Source organism: Phodopus roborovskii, unplaced genomic scaffold, assembly GCF_943737965.1.
Source record: "Phodopus roborovskii unplaced genomic scaffold, PHOROB, whole genome shotgun sequence".
NCBI lineage: Eukaryota > Metazoa > Chordata > Mammalia > Rodentia > Cricetidae > Phodopus > Phodopus roborovskii.
In genome coordinates this window covers 27,862,463-27,880,608 of record NW_026125052.1, presented here as the reverse complement: position 1 = coordinate 27,880,608, position 18,146 = coordinate 27,862,463, and the positions used below count along the sequence as shown (strand labels likewise).

General features: G+C 49.4%; 1 protein-coding gene across 1 annotated transcript; it reads left to right on the top strand.

Moving 5' to 3' along the window:
• Positions 1-7,288: 7,288 nt before the first annotated feature.
• Positions 7,289-17,918, top strand: Cpsf4l (cleavage and polyadenylation specific factor 4 like). Its single transcript, XM_051182980.1, has 7 exons — positions 7,289-7,391; positions 7,963-8,013; positions 10,334-10,486; positions 14,529-14,624; positions 15,267-15,363; positions 15,455-15,604; positions 17,786-17,918. The coding sequence occupies exons 1-7, from the start codon at positions 7,289-7,291 to the stop codon at positions 17,916-17,918; spliced, it is 783 nt and encodes a 260-aa protein (XP_051038937.1).
• The last annotated feature ends 228 nt before the right edge of the window (positions 17,919-18,146 follow it).

Sequence of the window (18,146 nt, the reverse complement as noted above, 5' to 3'; positions counted from 1 at the left end):
TGGGCACTGGCCGTTGGTTTTCAGAATAGGGAGTTTATAAAAAGGTAGGGCAGCAGCATGGTGGTGATGATTCATGGAATTCGTAGCTGGAATTGAATGTGAGCCTGGTAACGATGGTGATTAAAAATTAATGCCACTGTGCAGCAATGAATTAATTAACAAAGGACAACACACGTGCTCAGGGCAAGCACAGGGTGCAGAAAGTGGATCTGGAATGAGTCAGAGGGGACATTCCTGGTGGAGCACCTGTCCCCGTCCCCAGAGATCGCTATTCAGGGGCTTGCTTTCTGTCTTTGTGTAGTGGGCGCTGATTCACCCTGGGAGCGATGGTGTAGTCTAAACTATGGAAGAAGAAAGTTTCCCTGGTCACAGAAGGCATGTGTCATCAGCAACTAAGAATACAACTGGAGGTTGCCAGCCTGAGTCCCCATTATGGCCTCATGATCTTGGTCTCAGACCAGCCTAGCCCGGGACTCAAACTCTCTGTATAGCCAAGAATGACCTTGAACTTCTGATGTTACTACTTTTACCCCTCAAGTGCTAGGATTACAGGCATTGACCACCACACCCAGTTCATGTAATGTTGGAGATTAAATCCAGGGTCTGGCCCATGCTAAGCAAGCAATCTACCACAGACCTACACACCCAGCCTGTAGCCAAGACTGGCCTGCAACTCACCATGTAACCTAGGTATCTTAGTTACTTACTTTTCTATTGCTGTGAATAGATGCCAGGACCAAGGCAACTTATAAAATTTAAGCATTTCATTTGGGAGATTCATAGTTCCAGAAGATTACAGTTCATGACTGTCATGGCAGGTAACATGGCAGCAGGCAGACAGCCATGGTGGGGCAGTGGCTGAGAGCTTCCATCTGGTGAGAGAGGGAATATTCCTTGACACTGTGTCACTGTGATTGGTTTCATAAAGAGCTGAATGGCCATTAGCTAGGTAGGAAGATATTAGTTGAGAGGAAGTGCAGAGGAAGCAGAATGGGCAATACACAGTAAAGGTAACTGAACCACGCATAAGAACTAGTTAGGAACAAGCCTAAGCTAAGGCCAGTCTTTCATCATAATTAATAATCAGTCTCTGTGTCATTATTTATGAGCTGTCGGTCCTGATGAGGAAGTTTGTCAACAAAAGGCGTCCAGTGTGGGGGCTCGAATATCCACACAATGCCTGGGAAAGCTAAGGAAAGTTCTGGACAAGGAGCATGATGTAGGTTCCTAGTTCTGCAGTCTCTCGGGCAGACTGGTAGTTGGCATACAGAGCTGTCATTATTGGCTGCCATGTGCCAGAGCCATTCGCCAGAGCCATGTACTAAGCTGAGCTGCAAGGCAGCTGATGACAGTTTAAGGTCTGTCACTAGTTGCTGGCTGCTTTGCTTTTCTGATCTTCAGCTTGAACCCCAGTATCTGTCTCTGGGATTTTATTATCCATACTACAGGAACAAGTTATGTTTTTGTTTTCACAGAAAGGAAAGGCTGTGGATTCCTTCAAGGTTGATGGAGATTAGGTTTGATTGGGGAAGACCCCCTGAAAATCATGACTGCAGACCTAAAAATATGAACCTAAAAAAAAAACAACAAAAAAACTACAAGACAGGTGATATGTATTTTACCTGCTCAGGCATAAAACAAACAAACAAACAAACAAAAGCAATAAAACAAACCAAAAAAGTCATCTTTGGCTGCCTTATGTACAATGCACAATCCATACTCATGTTAATAGAGATATGTGCATTACCTTTAGAAGTTTGTGTGCTTTCAGAACAAGTGGACCAAACACCAATGAAAACGGTGGCCCTGTCGGGCGTTAGTGGTGCCTGCCTTTAGTCCCAGCACTCGGGAGGCAGAGGCAGGTAGATCTCTGTTAGTTAGAGTCCAGCCTGGTCTAAAGGGCGAGTTCCAGGACAGGCTCCAAAGTAATACAGAGAAACCCTGTCTTGAAAAACCAACAACAACAAAAAGAAGAAGAAGGAAAAAAGAAAAAAAAAAAAAAAAAAAAAGAAAGAAAAGAAAGAAAGAAAAGGAAAAAGAAAACGGGCGGCCCAGGTGGTCCATCCTCTCAGAGTACCTCCATTACAGTTTCCTCAGAGTTCTACATCCAGAACAGCTTCAAAGCAGTTAGCTAAGATGGTCCAGCCTTGTAGACTATCCAGTCAGGACTTGAGGTAAGCCTTGCACCCTCCCATCACACCAAGACTGGACAGCAGCGGGCTCTCCCAGGACTTGACAGTTGTCTCAATTTTATCAGGGTCCCTGAAGGTGCTATTGCCACAGACAACAGAAAACAGTCTAAACAACACAAGGCCCACATTCCCAAGAGGTGGGCTGGGTGGTCTTTGGTTGTTCAATGGGTGTTTGTCATCATTTAGGGGGGATGGCCGCAAGTTGTTACTGATCGGGGTTAGGGAGGAAATTAAGCAAAGGAGATTAGATTCAGGGATCTTGTTCTGAAAAGAAAAGGGGGGCAGGATACGAAAATGACAGGATGGTGGCGGCACACGACTTTAATCCCAGCACTTGGGAGGCAGAGGCAGGAGGATCTCTGTGAGTTCAAGGCTAGCCTGGTCTACAGAGTGAGTTTCAGGACAGCCAGGGTACACAGAGAAACCCTGTCTCAAAAAATAAAATAAATTCTAGGACAAAAGGGTAGATTATTGTACTTTCAAGCTAAAATAAGAATAAGCAACCACTAGTCTCAAACCTTTTGCATTGGTATGGATTTTTGTATACTGATACAAATTTAAGGTTATTTTTGTTACTACATATGTGTGTGTGTGTGTTTCTACTTTTATTTAAGGTATTGTACCTATACAGCTCATTTAAAAATGTAAAGTTTTAGTCTTTGGAAGCTATTTAGGATAATAAAGAAAGACAGGTTAGTAGTCATCTATAACACTCAAACTTATAGTTATGTTAGATACGTTTTCAAGATCAAACAGAGATATATTTTAAACAGTTAGAAGGTCTTCAGACACTCCAAAGACCTACAGAATATGGCATTTTGGTGTTTTGATAAGGTAAGGCTTTTCATGACAATGAGACAGGTCTGCTACAGCACCGATTTACTTTTAAAAAGCATAATGGGCATCAAAGAATCTCCATATGGAGTTTGCTTCCACTGTGGCAAAAGCTAGCCATTTTGGTAAAGAAACTGCCCTTTCCTTGACTGCTGACAATATGCTGTCCAAACTGGACAAACAGGACACAAAAAAATCAACAGCCGAATTTTGCCAAGACAGGGCAGTCTTCAAACATTCTTGCTTGGCGGAAAAGTCTGTCAGCTATTCTAGGCATGTAGGCCAAAGATGGATGTCCCAACATTACAGAGGACTGTCCAGGCAGCCAGCTGTTTCTGTCATTTCTATACTTTTGGAAGTTGCTTGCTCTGTATTTCCTGTTTACTCAGGTGATAGTATGTCCTTCTAGGGTCTCCGATGGAGTTGAAGATGAGACAGCTATAATTAGTTTTCTTTGTTAGCAAATTTCAAAAAAAAAAAAAAAAACTCACAAAAGAGATATAAAATGTATTAGCTTAAGTTGTTTATCTAAGAAAAATTTCTTGAGGTCTAAAAAGATGGTAATACAAGTTATGATAGAAAATGGTTTAGGTATAAAACTTCAAGTTCATCAAGATAAGATAGGTTAATAGTATTTCCTCTGAATATGCCAAATACGAATGAACTGGACATTGTGAATATAATTCCTACCTGATAATTGTTATAGTTTTATTGTGTTAGAGTTAAAACCTTTCCTTTTTATTTAGACAAAAGTGGGGGAATGTTACAGAATATTCCTTTACTCTCTATGAAGATGTGTTTAATAAAGAGCTGAATGACCCTTAGCTAGGCAGGAAGAAGTTAGGCAGGACTTCTAGGGACAGAGAGGACTCGCAGAAGATAGGCTCAGAGGAAGCAGGATGAGCAGTACAGAGTAAAGGTAACAGAACCATGCAGAAGAGCATAGATTAAAATACATGGGTTACCTTAAGTTATAAGAACTAGTTAGGATCAAGCCTAAGCTAAGGCCCAGCTTTCATAAATAAAGTCTCAGTGTCATTGTTTGTAAGCTGGTGGTCCTGATGAGAAAGTTTGCCTACAAGAGACAGACGCAGAGAGCCTGAGAGCATGCAACTAGCTGGGAATGGAAATGGTGTGGGCTCCTAATGCTTCCCAAACAGTTCTACCAGCTGGGAGACCACCGTACTAGATTAGCCATGCAATCGTGGCGGTCCTCCTTCCTTAGCTCCCCAAATCCTGGGCTCCCAGGCGTGAGCCCTCACGTTGGCCTCTTTCCTGTCTTTGTGTCTTTCAGTCTCATCCAGCATGGATTTGCTTTTTGCAGGGGATTAGGTGCAGGGTGCCATGCACACCAGGCAAGTTTTCCATCGCTGAGCCACACCCTCAGCCCTTTCTCTGGCCTTCTGTTAGCTCATCCATGAAAGGAGTAAGGAGTGTAACTAAATGCCCCAAGGGGAGGGTGTGACATTTGTGGCAGCTGTCCCCGTAAGGTTACAAGAAAGGGACTGAAAACTACTGAAGTATATTCTCTCTAACGTTCGTCCTTGAGGTCAAAGGTGCAAAGTCCTGGCCTTGGGAGACAGCATATGATCACAGTGATGGCTGCCTGCAGTCCTTAGCTTCCTCAAGTATGGCTCCAGTGTCTCAAGTGTGGCTCCAGGGTCTCAAGTGTGGCTCCAGGGTCTCAAGTGTGGTTCCAATGTCCTCCTGTCTTCATGTGGCCTGTTTCCCCATGTCTCTTGGACCTGGGCATCTCGAATCACCCTTCCCTCTTTTTACACTTTAAGGCAGACTCTAGCCTGAGATGGCCTCCAACTTCTCTCTCCTGCGTCTTCTTCTCAGTGCCAGGCTTGGCTCCTCTCCTCGCACAAGGACATCCACTGACGGGGTTGAGGACACGCCCTAACTCCAGGATGATCATGTCTCAAGACCCCTGCCTGATGTACTAATGCCTGCAGTCTCTATTTCCAAATAAGGCCAAGCCCACTGTAGAAGGCATTAGGCGAGGCAGGGGCCAGTTCAGCCCGACACAGGGTTTTTTCTTGTGCCACACCAACCATGAGAAGGCCAGGGCAGGGAGTTCATACTCTGGCATTAGGAGCGTGTTCTGCAGACCAGGTGCTGGAAGGGCCACTTGACCCAAGAGAGACAGAGAAGCTGGTGGGTCCCCTGGGGAAGCGTTTCAACGGAGGGCCTGAAGTTTCATTTTTGGGGTTCCAGAGTTCCAGAAAGTGCCTCAGGCAACATCACCAGGACTTCAACTGTTATTTTCACACACACACACACACACACACACACACACACACACACACACACCTTCTTATCTTTCCTCTCAACCCATCCTCCAGGGTATCTGTCTGTGCTCCCCTGGGAGTCCTTGGGAGGTTCTGCTACCTTTGTGATAAAAACCAGTTTCCAGCCCGGCTGGGAGCTGATAGCTTTAACCCAGCAGAGGCTGGCCTAGAGGGTCTCTGCAGCCTGGTCCTACCTCCTGGGTTCCAGGCTGGTCAGGGCTATGTAGAGAGACCTCGTCTCAAACAAAAACAAAAGCAAGCCACCCAAGTGTCATGAGACTCCCCCCACCCTCATCCATCCGCCTAGTCTGCCTTCCATTGTATCCCTTCTCTGACCCCTTCATTGAATATTTACTGTTTCTGATCTCAGGTCTTAGCTTTCGACCCTCTTCTGGAACATCTCCCCTCACTCCATCATCCTTCATGGCTAGACTTTTCCCCTAGCATACTTCCATTCCTACAGGACTGTTGTCCGATACCTCTTCCCTACTGTGTAGGGTGTTGAGGGCAGCGAGCTGTCATCTCTAGGGCATTGCATAGCATGTGCCTTTGGCCTTTCAGCACCTTGTTTTCCTGTTCTGTCTTCTCTACCAGACCCCATGGGACTCTTAAATCAGTCCAAGGTGACAGTCCTGGGACCTAATCAATACTAAGGATAGGGTCAAGAGATGCAAGGGGCCCTTCCCCAGGGACCTCTTATCCCTAACCCTAAAAGGCATTATAACTATTCCGCCTTTAGTCCCTGGTGTGGACGAGGACAGGGTGATCCCAGGCAACTCTAACTCCAGCCTAACCCAGCTCCCTGGACATTCCCAGTGTGGGCCTATCTCTCCAGCTGTTTTCTTTTCAGATCTGAAGTTCAAAAGAACAACAGATCTAGGTGTGGCGGCCACAGGAAACAAAGCTGGCAGGCTGGGTCCTGTCTGCTCAGCCCTGGGCCTGCAGGATACGGCTTACCTCTCCCTGCTGGGTCCCGGGAGGAGGAGTTTTTGTGGGCCTCAAAAGCCAGCAGTGTCCTGGAAACAGCAGCTCTAAGAGAGGCCAGGCCAATTCAGGACTCAGAAGGGGGAAGGGACAGCCGGGTTTAATTAGAGCTTTAAAAATGTTCCTAAGAAAGCCGATTCAGAAGTCCTCAGCCCTTCGGGGCAGGGCTGGCATAATAATAATAATAATAATAAAACAACACTTGCATGGAGATTTTATTTACAAAGCGCTTTCTGGGGGATGCGGGAGGGGAGACTCTGGGTGGCCCAGCGGATTCCTAGCTGGGAGGCCACCCCGTCCCCCCAAGCCTTGGGTTGGTTCCACAAGAATCCAAGTTTACAATTGCGATGGCCTGCAGGGTAAACAAAGGGCCCTTCATACAACTGTTTTTCCAGCCTTCATTCCTTTTGCACTCTTCCAGGAAGAGCACACTTGGGGCTTGTCATTCAGTCTCAGAGGGCCTGGTGAGTGGGAAAGTGGCTGGGGACTAATGGAGGAAGCTTTCCTCTGTCCCACACCCCCACCACACCCCACGCTCAGGCAGAATATAGCGCTGCTGCTGTAGGAGGTTAGAGCCTGCTTCTCCCTTGCTCACCTGTGGCTATGTCCCCCCACCCACAAGGGTGCACGAGTTTGCCAGGGCTGTGTTTGGTGACAGAGAGAGAGAGAGAGATAAGCAGGTGTGAGCCTGCCAGTCCCTCCCCACCTGAGGACGGGATTGTGTGAACACGTGGGGGCGTAGGGCCCTGGGGTGCTTGCACCTGCATGGGCAGGAGGGTTGAGACAGCTGTGGGGCCTCTCTGGCACACCCAGTCAGAGTTGTAAGCAGTCACCTGGCTACTGTCACCCTAAAGGAAGAGGTGACCTGGGGGGGGGGGGAAGGGGGCAAGCAACAGATAGGGCCTGGCCCCTTAAGTGCTGATGGATTATATAGGAGCCACCTGCAGGGGCAGCTTGGCGCTCTATCCCTGTGAGAGGCCGAAGATGGAGGAGATCATCGCGGGGCTGGCAGAGATCACTTTCGCCTTTGAGCAGGATGTGGAATTGCAGAGAGGCACTGGGCTCCTGCCTTTCCAGGGCATGGACAGTAAGTGGCAATCCCATGGACCCCTTGCCCAGGTCCTTGAGTAGCTGTCCTCCCTGACTTCCTTCTGCCTCTCCTACACAGCTTCTGGGTAGTTCACTGTCCAGGACAGAAAGACAGATTTCTAAGCTCCTTACTGGTCTCCAGGGCTCCCTGACTGCCCCCCCCCCAAGACTTGCACCTCCTATCTCAAGAGATAGGCTGAGTTTAAGTGTGTATGGGGGGGTGGGGCTTGGGAAGAGGGTACTTTTGACTCACAGTCACCACAGTAGGAGACAAGTGACAGCCGCTTCTCGTGGCAGAAACTGTGGCCAGCAAGAGGCTGAGACAGGAGGATTGCTATGAGTTCCAGGCCAACCTGGACTACTCAGACCTTGTCTCATAAGCAAATGAAGAAACAAACAAACAGCAGAATATAAAAACACAAAGATGGCAGCCGGAGCGGGTACATGGAGGCCCACACAGATCCAAGCCTGCAGGAGGCTCAGCTGGGACCTGCTGAGGAGAAACTCGAGGTTTCCTGGCAGGGAGCTCCGCTCTGGGAAGCTACCTTCTCCTCTGTTTCTTTCTCCAGAGTCCAACTCAGCTGTGTGCAACTTCTTCGCTAAAGGGCTGTGTGAGAAAGGTGAGTGAGGTAGGCCTGGGTGGGAATGGCTGCGAGGGCCATGCTGGCTGGGTTCAGCTGGGGCCTAGGAAAGAGTTCGAGCTTGGCACCTGGGCCAGGACAGGATTCAGCCTCATGAGGGGAGCAGTGGTCAGGGGAGCAGTGAGTGTATGGGTGTTGGGTCTGCCTGGAACTATGGTTACAGGTGGTTGTGAGCTGGGTGGGTGCTGGGAACCAAACTCAGGTCCTCTGGAAGAGCAGCTGGTGTTCTTAACCACTGAGCCATCTCTCCAGCCCGATACTCTCTACTTGGCTTCAGTCCTCAGTCTAACCCGTCCTCTTCCCAGCCAGGCCTCCCCACCTTGAATCATCATGGGAACGGATGGGTCATCCCAGCTCTTAGGTAGCCTCTTGAGTGATGGCCACTGCTGCTCAAGGACCTCCCTCTCAAATCCCTCCTCCAGATGCAGCCTTTTGTTTGTTTGTTTGTTTGTTTTTCCAGATAGGGTTTCTCTGTGACTTTGGAGTCAGTCCTGGAACTAGTTCTTGTAGACCAGGCTGGTCTCAAACTCACAGAAATCTGTCTGCCTCTGCCTCCCGAATGCTGGGACTAAAGGCGTGTGCCACCAGCGCCCAGCTAGATGTAGCCTACCTTAACTCCGGGCACTTGGCCTTCTCTTCTGGATTGTGGGTCACTTTGAGGCTTCTCCAATAGAAGCACACTGTTGCCAAAATACCTTATCCCTAATAGTAGGATTTCCCACTCCTCCCCCACCCCGAAGCCTGCCAGTGGATCCAGGTGAGGAGGTTCTCAGGGAGCCTGCCTTGGGGACCCTTACTATTCTGTTCCTAAAAGACAGGAGGTCAGGCAAGGAGGACCCAGAACCTGTTTGTGCACTTCTAGATGGCTGGATGAGAAAGGAAAGGACCCCACTGGCCACCCAGAGCTCTGGGCAACTAGAACCATCCAGGTCCATTACAGACTGAGTCATCCACAACTCAGAGATGCTTCCTTCTTTCTTTCTTTCTTTCTTTCTTTCTTTCTTTCTTTCTTTCTTTCTTTCTTCCTTCCTTCCTTCCTTTCTTTCTTTCTTTCTCCCTTCCTTCCTTCTACTTTTTAATTTTAATAACTCATGTATTTTTATTTATGTCTGTATGAGGGTGTCAGATTCCCTGGAGTTACAGATAATTGTGAACTGTCATGTGAGTGCTGGGAATTGAACTCAGGTTCTCTAGAAGATGAGCCCCGAGATGGCTTCTTTCTTGCAAAGAAAGGCTGCTACTGAGGTCATCGCACCAGGGATGGCAGAAGTGTGTATATGTGTGCATGGATGCGGGGGAAGGACACTTAAAAGGGACACCCTGGTCAGGCATAAAACAAGTCCTGTTTAGACACAACCCTTCCCTTCTAGTGCCTACTGAATAAGATACTGAGGTGGTCAAATCTAACCGTTCTAGTGCCTGCCCACTGTAAGAGTCACCTGCTTCATGGCTGTGTTCTTTTTGTTTTGTTTTGTTTTTGTTTTTTCAAGACAGAGTTTCTCTATAGCTTTGGAACCTGTCCTGGAATTCTATCTGTAGACCAGGCTGGCCTCAAACTCAGAGACCCCTAGTGTTGGGGATTAAAGGCGTGCACCACCACCACCACCACCACCACCACCACCACCACCACCACCACCCAGAAGCTGTGTTGTTCTTAACATTTGAAGTCACGGATACACGCTGAGCATGTGCCCCTGGGTAGCCTAACATGTATTAGGCCCGTGATCCCAGCATGCATGCATAAATTGGGTATGGTCCTTGCCTGTAATCTCAGCATTCAAGAGTTGGAGGCAGAAGGATCATAAATCCAAGGCCATTCCTGGCAACATAGTAACTTGAGACCAGCTTGGGTTAAGTCAGACCCCCTTTCAAAAAATAAGAGATTCAGCTGTTAGAGGCACCTGCTTCTCTGGCAGAGGACCTGGCAGCTCACAACACTGTGTAACTCCACTTCTGGGGGATCAGATGTCCCTTCCAACCTCTGAGGCCTCCTGAACACGCGCGCGCACACTCACACGCACACACAACTTATTTCTTTTTTGTTAAACAAGGAAGAAACAAATCCAGAACATTTCTCTCCCTGCAAAAGTCATGAATTCAGCAAGCACTTACCGTATGCCAAGAGCTGGCCTGGGTACGCCCATGGGGTGAGGTAAAGGCATCCTGGAGGTTCCTGGGGTTTGGCTCTGGGAGAGGGGCCCACTGTCTCTTAAGATAGATAGCCTCTTCCCCGGTGTGGTCCTCTGACCCTGTTTCAGGCAGGCGAGGTAAGGCCTGCAGCAGGTGCTGTGTCCTGCAGGGATGCTGTGCCCGCTTCGGCACGAGAAGGGCGAGAAGATGGTGGTGTGCAAACACTGGCTGCGGGGGCTCTGCCGAAAAGGGGACTGCTGTAGCTTCCTGCACCAGTATGACGTGGACAGGATGCCCGTGTGCTATTTCCACTCCAAGTTCGGTAATGTCCTACCTGGTTTGTGGGGGTGATGGGTAGGAGCAGCAGGAGCCCAGAAGGCTAGCCTTGTCTAAGCCCAAGCTGCCTGCTTCTCTGAACCCCCGAGAAAACAGAGCCAAGGCTGGGCCCAGTAGGACACACCCCTAATCTCAGCACTAGGGAGGCTGAGGCAGGAGAATCGGTTATTCATGCCCAGTCTCAGCTACAAAGAAGCTCGAGGGAAGCCTGGACCTTGTCTGAAAACAACAACAACAAAACAATAAAAAAATAGGGTCCCTTGTGGTGGCGAACACCTTTAATCCCAGCACTTAGGAGGAAGAGGCAAGCAGATGGCTGCGTTTGAAGCCATAGTAAGTTTCAGACCAGCCAGAGCTGCACAATAAAACTCTCTCAAAAATAAACCAATAGGGAGCCTGATGGTGGTTGGCGCACACCTTGAATCCCAGCATTTGGGAGGCAGAGGCAGGCGGATCTCTGAGAGTTCAAGGTCAGCCTGGTCTACAGAGTGAGTTCCAGGACAGGTTCCAAAAAACCAAAAACAAACAAAAAAGAAACAAGTAAAAAATAAAAGTAAAGGATGCAGAGCCGGATCTGCCCTTTGTTAGTCTCAGCTCGGCAGTTGCATCCAAGGGAAGAGAATGTTGTTCCCCACTGCAGACATGGCTCATCCATACCCAGATGTCTGTCAGGAATAGCCTTGAATGACCCATCTCTCAGTCCCTGCTGTGTCCAGTCAGGCCTCCCCAAATGAGACTCATTTGGTAGCTGCGCTCAGAACCGTCACCGGTACCCACGAGGCACCCACACCCCACCTTCTTCCTGCTTTCTTGCTATTTCTAACATTTGTTTTAGATGAAAATGTCATGTTACCTCCCAAAGGGGAAAGCCTGCATCACTTGTTGGAAAGAGAAGGTCAGTCATATGCATATATAAAGCCATGGAGTTCAGAAGTCTGGTCCCTAAAATTATCTTGTGTGGGCAGGGACCTCAAGTCCTCCTCGGTCATCCAAGGAGCTATTTATGGCAGCCACAGCCACCTTTCCCCTCCCTGGAAGGCGCAGTCCGTGAATGTCTTACCTTCACAGTGCCCATCTACAGCTTGGTGTTTAATTAGTTCCAGTGGGGCTGGGATGATCTAGTCCGTTGGTTTCCAAACTGAGGGGTTGGAGGAGGGAAGGGAGGAGTGGGAGAAGGGAGCAAGCTGGATCCCTAGGCACAGCCCTCATTTAAGAGACTGAAGGGCCACACAGCAGGTAGCCAGTTCCATTAGTGCTGATGGGAGGGGCCCTGGCTACCTTGAAGGGGCAAAGTCTCTCCCAGGGCAGGGAAAGTTCATCCCATCCTTCCAGTCCAGCATTCCAGACTGCCTGCTCCGGGGAGCCAGTGGCAATTCCTGAGGGATGCCAGAATGTCTTTCTAGAAGAAAAGGGCAGTGTATCCGGAGTCTGTTCCTCTGAAGTCTCTGACTAAAGCACTTGTACTTAGAAATGCCCTTTTAACTTTCTCAACCCTGGTTTTCTTGGCTAGGTGATCAGATATGGAAACAGAAACTGGACCACATTTGCCTGCAAGTAATTCAGGGCAGATGTGTAAACTCCTGAGTATACGTAACCTAAGGTTTTACTCTTTTTTTAAGAAAAGATTTTATTATGTATGCAGCATTCTGTCTGCATGTACTCCTGCTCACCAGTAGAGGGCACCAGATCTCATTACAGATGGTTGTGAGCCACCATGTGGGTTCTGGGAATTGAACTCAGGGCCTCTGGAAGAGCAGTCAGTGGTCTTAACCTCTGAGCAATCGCTGCAGCCCAAGGTTTTGCCCTTAACAATGAGCAAATATCTCTAATATTACAAAAATAATCATACAGTTATATGCTAGGTGTGGTAGTGCATCCCTTTAATCCCAGAAGGCAGGCAGAGAAGCAGGTTGATCATCTCTGTGAGTTTGAGGCCAGCCTGGTCTATGTGGAGTTTCAGAATAACATAGTGAGAACCTGTCTCAAAGAAAAAAAAAACAAAAAAACAAACAAACAAACAAAAAAACATGCTTGTAACCCTCATATCTGGGACATTGAGGAAGGATTTGGTCAAAGACTGCCCAAACTATATAGTTTGGCTCTTAAAAATGTGTGTGTGTGTGTGTGTGTGTGAGAGAGAGAGAGAGAGAGAGAGAGAGAGAGAGAGAGAGAGAGAGAGAGAAATAGAGAAAGAGGGAGAGGGAGAGATTCTTCTTACTCATACCATTTCCACTTTGAGGTAGGATCTCATTATGTAGCCCTGGATGATCTAAAACTCACCCTGTAGACCAGGCTGGCCTCAAACTCACAGAGATCCACCTGCCTCTGCCTCTGCCTCTGCCTCTGGAGCGCTGGGATTAGAGGGATGTGCCACTGTGTCCTGCTTCAATGTCTCTGTTTTTATTTATTTATTTTTAATACTGCGTAGCCAGGCTTGGTGGCCCACGCCTTTATTCCCAACACTTGGGAGACAGAGGCAGGTGGATCTCTGTGAGTCTGAGGCCAGCCTGGTCTGCAGAATGAGTTCCAGGACAACGAGGGCTACACAGAGAAATCGTGTCTCCCCAAATCAAAATAAAACAAAATAAAAAATCAAAGCCAAAAGGCGCTGCTGAACTGCAACTGAATGATGCATAGAGAAGGCAACTAGCTGAAAAGGACCATGGTAAAACACGTCCGTGAAGCTATCTTTGTGGGGCGCTGAGACTAGGCAGGAATAGCACTGTTTTGGGGTCAGTAACGCCTTGCTCATGCTCTGTAACTAAGCCCAAGGAACTCATGGGTGTGTGCGCGCGCGCGCACACACACACACACACACACACACACACACACACACACACACACACACACACACACAGTTTAGGCCCGGGAGCCCAAAAGCTCATTTGGTTAGAAAGGAGTAAAAGCATCTACAAAAGACAGTGGAGGCTGGGGTGTTGCTGCCCCCTTCTGGCCAGGAGCAGACATAGCAATGTGCAGCTGGGATGAACAGATAGGTATACCCTTTCCTCACCATTTCTTCCCTCCAAGTGTTGACCGACCCTATGCATGAGGTCGTTTTGAGTCCTAAAGAGGCTCAAACCCAGGGGACCGCAGAGGATGTACCAATTAGTCCTTTTGCTGTGAGGAAGCTGAGTGAACAGATGTGACACTTGCTTCTTTCTCCCTGATGGCTGACGTCCGCATTTGTGAAATGGAATGGCTAGGAAAGAATGACAAAACTCTTAGGAGTCAAGACAAATCTTTCTCAGGTGAAGCATCATCATGTTAAAAAAAAAAAAAGTCCCATGTAGCTGGGCGTTGGTGGCACACGCCTTTGGTCCTAGCACTCGGGAGGCAGAGCCACGTGGATCTATGTGAACCCAAGGCCAGCCTGGTCTACAGAGTGAGTTCCAGGGCAGGCTCCAAAGCAATACAGAGAGAGAAACCCTGTCTTGAAAAACCAACCCCCCCCCCAAAAAAAAGTTCATGTATAAGATAACTCTCTGTGAGACCTTATGAAGTTCCTGTTAGCTCCAAAGAGCAGTCGTAGGCTTTTAGGGAAGGTGAAACCAGAAACGTTCACAGGTTTCTCCACTGAAAGGAGACAGAAGGGGTCATAGTCTTCTCTCTCCTTCAGAATCTGCCTAAGTGGAACCTACAAGCCACAGCTTCAGGCAGCCTGTGCCTACAAGGCTGCCACCTTGTGGAAATACAACAGAACAGGACTTGCTTTACTGCACAGACACAGCCTAGGCTCACAGCTAAGGCAGTCCCTCTGAAAGGTGCCTGCTGGGCCCAACCGGAACCTCTGCTCTGTCCTTGACATTTCCTCCAAAACAACCCTGCCCCTCACATGGCTCTGCAAATAGTGGAGCGTTCACAGTGGAGATGACCAGAGGGTGGCAGAGGTCTTCCAAAGATGGACAAGCAGAGGACGGGCCAGTTGATTCCATGGGAGGAGGGAGGGTCAAGGTAAATTGGGGTGGGGATGCAGAGGTGGTGGTAAGTGTGAACCTGCTTAGATGCAAAGAACGATGTGCTTTCAGGTAACTGCAGTAATAAGGACTGCTCTTTCCTCCACGTGAAGCCAGCTCCCAAGCTCCAGGACTGCCCTTGGTATGACCAAGGGTTCTGCAAGGACGGTGAGCGCTCAGTGGGCAGGGATGGGATTCACTGAGGGATGAGGGTGGTCCAGGTGGAGGCGCTCAGCAGGCGAGGAGTGACCAGTGACAGCCTTTTTGAAGTTGTCCTAGGCTTGTAGAAAATGCAGCCTGGCATAGGGCACCACGGGCTTTCCAGGGAAGGCTGGGGGATTTACATCTTACCCTTCTCAATGGATGGGTATGGAACCTTGGCTAAGAAGCCTAGCAGAAGGTCTAGTCCATGAGACATAGCTCCCAGGTGCCAAATGCCACTTGAGTTCTACCCTTTGCCTTGCCCCCAGGCAAACTTTGTAGGGTCCCTGCGGGATCACTGGGCCCCATGATCATGTGTCTTCAGGTGTGATTGTTAGTACAGGGTTGGGAGGGGCTTCTGGGGAAAGGTGGCTTGAGCTGGGGCAACCCAGGGCCTGCAGCATGGTCTGCCTGTGTTTTACCACTGAACCACATGCCCAGCCCTTACAGGAGCCAATGTTCCTACTCCTATCTGTCTCCTGGCTTCAGGGACATCAAGTGGCAGGTAGCCTACCCTACCACAGCCCATGCTTTTCCTCATGAGCCATTTCATGTAGACTTCTTCCTCTGGATGAAGCAGGCTCTCTTGGCCATTTACTCTTTGTCTAGTAGGTCCCCTGTGTAAATACCGCCATGTCCATCAAGTAATGTGTCTCAACTACTTCACCGGCTTCTGCCCCGAGGGACCTAAGTGCCAATTTGGGCAGTAAGTATGATTCTTCCGTCTCTCTAATCCACTGGAGTGCTGGGCTGCACCATCTGGATCTAGACCCTTCTGGGCTTCCCTTTGCCCTTAGCTGGAGATCATCTAGCAAGTATCTGCCTAGTGATTTTCACTGCCCTGCTAACGACTCCGCGCCCCACCCCACCCCCCAGCCTCTGGATGCTGTTGGCCGGGTGGACTCCAGCCCCTCCCTCTTGAACAGCACTCACAATGGGGCAGGCAGGTGTGTAGCTCCCACAGGCTGTTCTAGAAACGAGTGGAAATTTTTCCTATCACTCCCGTCCTCAGCAGTTCTGCGCAGTGCTTAGGGTGAGTGAGGGCTCCTTCCCTAGGGGCTCTGGAATGGGAAGTCTGCAGCAGGCTGGCGCTGAGCATGCTAATGAGCTGGGACAGAAGGCTAGAGCAGGGACACACACACACACACACACACACACACACACACACACACATACACACACACACACACACACACACAAACTCTAACCGAACACTCTCCCTTTGTCCTGTCCCTCCCTCCCTCTCCCATCCCTCAGTCCCAAGGCTCTCCACCCCAGTAATGTGAAGGTAAGTGGTGCTCACAAAGCGTCTGTCTCCATCTGTTGGCTCCCACACCCGGCCTGTGCTTCCTACCCCACTCCTGAGTTCTAACCCTGTAGAAAGCACATGTCCCGTGTATGGGGCACCAGCATGCAGTAGCTCCTCCCGGTCTCCCCAACCTCCATCATCTCCGAACTGGGTAGGACCCCTCCTTCTATAATCACCCAAAGCCTTCCTTTCCTTTGGCGGGGTAACACAGGGACAGTTTCCTTTCTTTGCTTGTTATCATGTTTTTCATTTTGTTTATTTACTTTGTGTATGTATGTGGGTACGCGCAGGCCACAGCGAATGTGTGGAGGTCAGAGGACGACTTGGGGCAATTGCTTTCTCTCCTTCTACTGTCTGAGTCCCCAGGGTAGAACTCGGATCTTCATGCCTGGCATGACACTCCTGTGGGATCCCACAGGAATGTTTTTCACTGACAACAATCCAGGACTTAGAGTCCTAGGTGGCTAGGCAAGTGTTCTATCACTGAGCTACAACTAATGTTCCCAGCTTCCTAATGCTTATCCCTCCCTCCCTCCCTCCCTCCCTGCCTCCCTCCCTCCCTGCCTCCCTCCCTCCCTCCCTCCCTCCCTCCCTCCCTCCCTCCCTCCGTCTCTGTCTCCCTCTCTCTCTCTCTCCAGGATCTTATTATTTAGCTCTGGTTGAGGGAGGTCCAGCTGGCCTCGGACTTGCTATGTAGACCAGGCTGGTCTCAAATTCAGAGACCCACCTGCCCCTGCCTCTCCAGTGCTGGGATTGAAAGTGTGCACCACCTCTCCTGGATAGTGGCTTTTTCTAGAGAGATGAGAATGGTTTGTGTAAGGCTGTGGGGAGGACTGGAGAGATGGCTCAGTGGTTCAGAGCAGGGAGTGCTCGGATGGAGGACCCCAGTTTAGTCCCCCGTCCCCCCCCCACCCGCACCCAGGGCAACTGATTCCTCCAGCCTCTGTGGGCATCTGCATGTGCTGGCACAAACCCACACACATAGCCATACTTAAAAGATAAAGTAAATATTAAAAGGTTGGAGGGAAACTGAAGACTATTTTGTGTCCTGGGATGACGCCCTCTAGGGCTGGTACAGTTTTCCTGGACTAGCATCTCAGCAGGCATCATCTGCACACCTCCTGGCTTTACTGGTCCTCAGTGCAGTAGTATTGGGCTGGTACCTAGTGGGAGGTCCCCTGCACCCTTGTTGGATGAAAGTGGTTGTTATGAACCAAGCTGGGCTTTCCCGTTTCCTTCCTCTGCACCATATGACCCCCCCCCCCCCCCCGTGTACCTGCTCCCTTTTGACCTGGTACAGCACAAGGCACTGCCCAGAAGCCAAGCAGACACCTCCAGGTCTTAGACCTCAGCCTCCAGAAAGAATGTCAGCTCAGCAAACCTCTTTTCTTTTTAAGTTCCTGAGCACGTAACTTCTCCCAAAGGTATGCTTTTGGCAATTGAAACTGTTGGTAGCACTGGGGAGGTAGAGGCAGGAGGATCTCTGTGAGTTTGAGGTCAGCCTGTTCTACAGAGTTCCAGGACACTCAAGGCTATGCAGAGAAACCCTGCCTTGAAAAAAAAAAAAACAAAAAACTCTCTCTCCCTGTGTGTGTGAACATGTTTGACGTGTCATATGAAATTTTCAAAGGATAAAAAAAAAAAAAAAGATATGTTGGTAACAGCAAAACAAATCAAAACCCCCCAACCCAAAGCAATCTCTCATGTCAAAATACAGAAAGCAAACCCCCCAAACCATAGGACAGGGGCATTTGGGTGACCATGTCTACACAGGGGGTCTCTGCAGTGTGGTTTCCTCATGACTTCACTCTGTCTACAGGTTGTCAACCAGCGCAGGGATCCAGCGACTCCAGCTTTTTCCAACAGAAGGCCGCTTCCCAGGCAAAGTCTGTGGTCCACCATCAGAAGAGATGGGACTAGCCTCCTGCCTGCCCAATCTGCACCAGAAGTAAGTGAAGGAGCCCGCAGCTCAAGACAACGTTCTGTCCGCTGAGGGCTGCCATACGGTGGTGCTGGCTGAGCACTTACATCTATATGGGGTTCAGGGTGTGAACTGGGAGAACCAAGGGCTTGGTGGGGAGGTACATGCCTGTAATCCCAGCATGCACCGGGCAGTCTGGAGGACTGCAGCATGCCCGGGGCTTGTTTAATCCACAAAATGAGCTCCAGGCCAGACAAGG

Coding starts and splice junctions, on each gene's coding strand:
- Cpsf4l (XM_051182980.1), top strand. CDS start 7,289: ATGGAGGAGATCATCGCGGGGCTGGCAGAGATCACTTTCGCCTTTGAG. Junction 10,487..14,528: donor CTATTTCCACTCCAAGTTCG/GTAATGTCCTAC, acceptor ATGTGCTTTCAG/GTAACTGCAGTAATAAGGAC. Junction 14,625..15,266: donor CCAAGGGTTCTGCAAGGACG/GTGAGCGCTCAG, acceptor CTCTTTGTCTAG/TAGGTCCCCTGTGTAAATAC.